Below are 2,413 nucleotides of genomic sequence, written 5' to 3' on the forward strand. Positions count from 1 at the left end.
AATGGACTCACAGTTTTTATCCTCTCGTCTCCTCAGGCACGTCGCCGTCCTGATGGAAACCATTAAGAAAGGAGTTCACGATGCTGACTCTGAGGCCAAATCAGTCGCTAGAAAGTGAGTCATTATGTGTTTGTTTAATAATTATAACATGATTGTTGATGTCCAAATAATCTCTGCACTGATACAGACATTTTACTCAATGCCAAAAACTGAAATGCAGAACTAAATGAGCTGATTTGGGGGAAAAAAACAGGCATCAAAAAATTACAGTCAGTGTTATTTTAGTATCTGTTATTAGTATTTTTATATATATTATGAATGTTTTTATTTTTGTTTTCTGTTTTCATTTAAATTTTAGTTTTAAAGTTTTAGTACATTTCTGTGTTTTGTCATTTTTATTATTTGTTTTTTTAAATATGACTAGATTTTATGTTTTAGTTTGTAATGCTGTATTATATTTACTACAGTAGGTTTTGTTAATATTTTGAATGTTTTTATTTTTGTTTTCAGTTTTCATTTTAGCTAAAGTTTTTGTCATTTTTATTATAAATATTTTAAATAATTTTATTATTATTTTTGTGTAATTTTGTTATACACACACACACACACACACACACACTTATACTTAATTTAATATATTTTTTTATACATTTTTAAAAATATTATTTAAAATATTATTAATATTATTATCATTATTTGTTTGTTTATTTATTGGTGTCTATGCAGTTAATGTCTATTAATTATTATTTAAATAAAAATAATTGTATATATTAAATACATAAATTTGTATTTATATTTAAATTATTTAAACTTAAAAATGAGAAATGTTTCCTTGGCATTATATATATATATATATATATATATGAGATTTATTTTTTGTTATGTATTTTTTTTCTATGGTTTTACTTTTACTTAACAATAGCCCTGATGTAGAATAGTTACTGTCGATGGATAACTGTTTAGCACTAATAACTGTGCAGCCTAAACCAATTTAATCAGAAAAAACAAGCTCTAATATCAGCCTAATTGGTCTGACGCTAATAAAATAAACATAAGTATTGGTTGATATCAATATGGTCATTGATTATGTTGTGCATCATGTTGATAACTTGTATATTGCAGCGAGGTGACAGCTGTGATCTGAACGAATGTTTTGTAGATGTTACTGGGGTTTCCACGCCCACTTCAGTAAGGAGGCGGAGCATCTGTTTCAGGCGCTGGAACTGACCAATCAGAAGGCGCTGCAGTCTCACCTGAAGAGCTCCGACAGCATCACGTCTCTGCCGCAGTCCGACCGCTCGTCCTCCAGCTCGCAGGAGAGCCTCACGTGAGAACCGCTCTTCATTAAGAAGCTCTTCTTTCACACTCGAATCTCACTCTTCATTTCTCTCATAGTCGGCCGCTGTCTGCTAAAACACCTGTCGGGAGCAACTTGAGCAAAAGTGAGAATATACGTTTTTTAAAGAAAATGTAGTCAAATATCAGTATAGATGTAGTCTAATAGTGGACTTCAAAATGAAGAAGAAATATGTGACCCTGGAGCACAAAAGCAGTGTTAAGTCGCTGGGGTATATTTGTAGCAATAGCCAACAATACATTGTATGGGTCAAAATTATAGATTTTTCTTTTATGCCAAAAATCATTAGGATATTAAGTAAAGATCATGTTCTTTTAAATGATATTCTATTGTCTCATGATAGAATAACACATTATTTAAGTTTACAAATGACCAAATTAAACATTTTGACTCAGTTTATTTCCTGAACTAGCACACTTTCTGTAAAGTCACTACACATAATGCGGGATACACACAGTTTTTTTGAAACACAATTTTGACATACAAAATATCATGTTCATATGAGGGTGTTTTGATGAATAACACACTCCTGCATGATCCCAGACGGTTTCCTCTAACACGCGCTGATGCTGTTGTCTTCTGTTGTACCTCTGCTCTTATTTGCTCAAAGATGCGGCTGGTAATGTGGAGGGTAAGATGTGTGTGTGTCTCATTGTCCTCTTCTGTCTGCATATCGCTCTGTGCCGTTTTGTGTTGAAAAGCGTCAGTCTGTTTGAGACGCACACAGAAGACGGGTCCGGTTTATTGGCTAGTGTGGGTAATTTGATAAATAAGTGACATTAAAGTCACTCAAAACATTTAGATGCAACATTCTCCAGCATTTATATGAATATATGTGTTTGGATGCGGTTTGAACATGTTGATGTCAGTCAGCATGAGTTTTCACAGCGTCTGTTCAGTTCGGGCTTGTTGAGTGGAAGAGTCGTGTGTTTGGGTTTTGTATTCAGGTTTTTGTGCGTGTATGCATCAGTTTGCACAGTTAAAGGATTTGTGCAATAAGTAATGTCTGTTTATGTCAGTAATAAATATTAAAAAAAAAACATTAAATGAATTAAA

General features: G+C 32.7%; 1 protein-coding gene across 1 annotated transcript; it reads left to right on the forward strand.

The window, feature by feature from the left end:
• Positions 1-40: 40 nt before the first annotated feature.
• On the forward strand, positions 41-1,442 carry LOC107756978 (CLIP-associating protein 1-A-like; the record flags this gene model as incomplete). Its single annotated transcript, XM_016574314.1, has 3 exons — positions 41-114; positions 1,160-1,327; positions 1,396-1,442. Coding segments are annotated over exons 1-3 (277 nt in total), but the record flags the coding sequence as incomplete, so codon positions are not given.
• Between the last annotated feature and the right edge of the window lie 971 nt (positions 1,443-2,413).

Source organism: Sinocyclocheilus rhinocerous, unplaced genomic scaffold, assembly GCF_001515625.1.
Source record: "Sinocyclocheilus rhinocerous isolate Xijiao unplaced genomic scaffold, SAMN03320098_v1.1 scaffold46755, whole genome shotgun sequence".
Classification (NCBI taxonomy): domain Eukaryota; kingdom Metazoa; phylum Chordata; class Actinopteri; order Cypriniformes; family Cyprinidae; genus Sinocyclocheilus; species Sinocyclocheilus rhinocerous.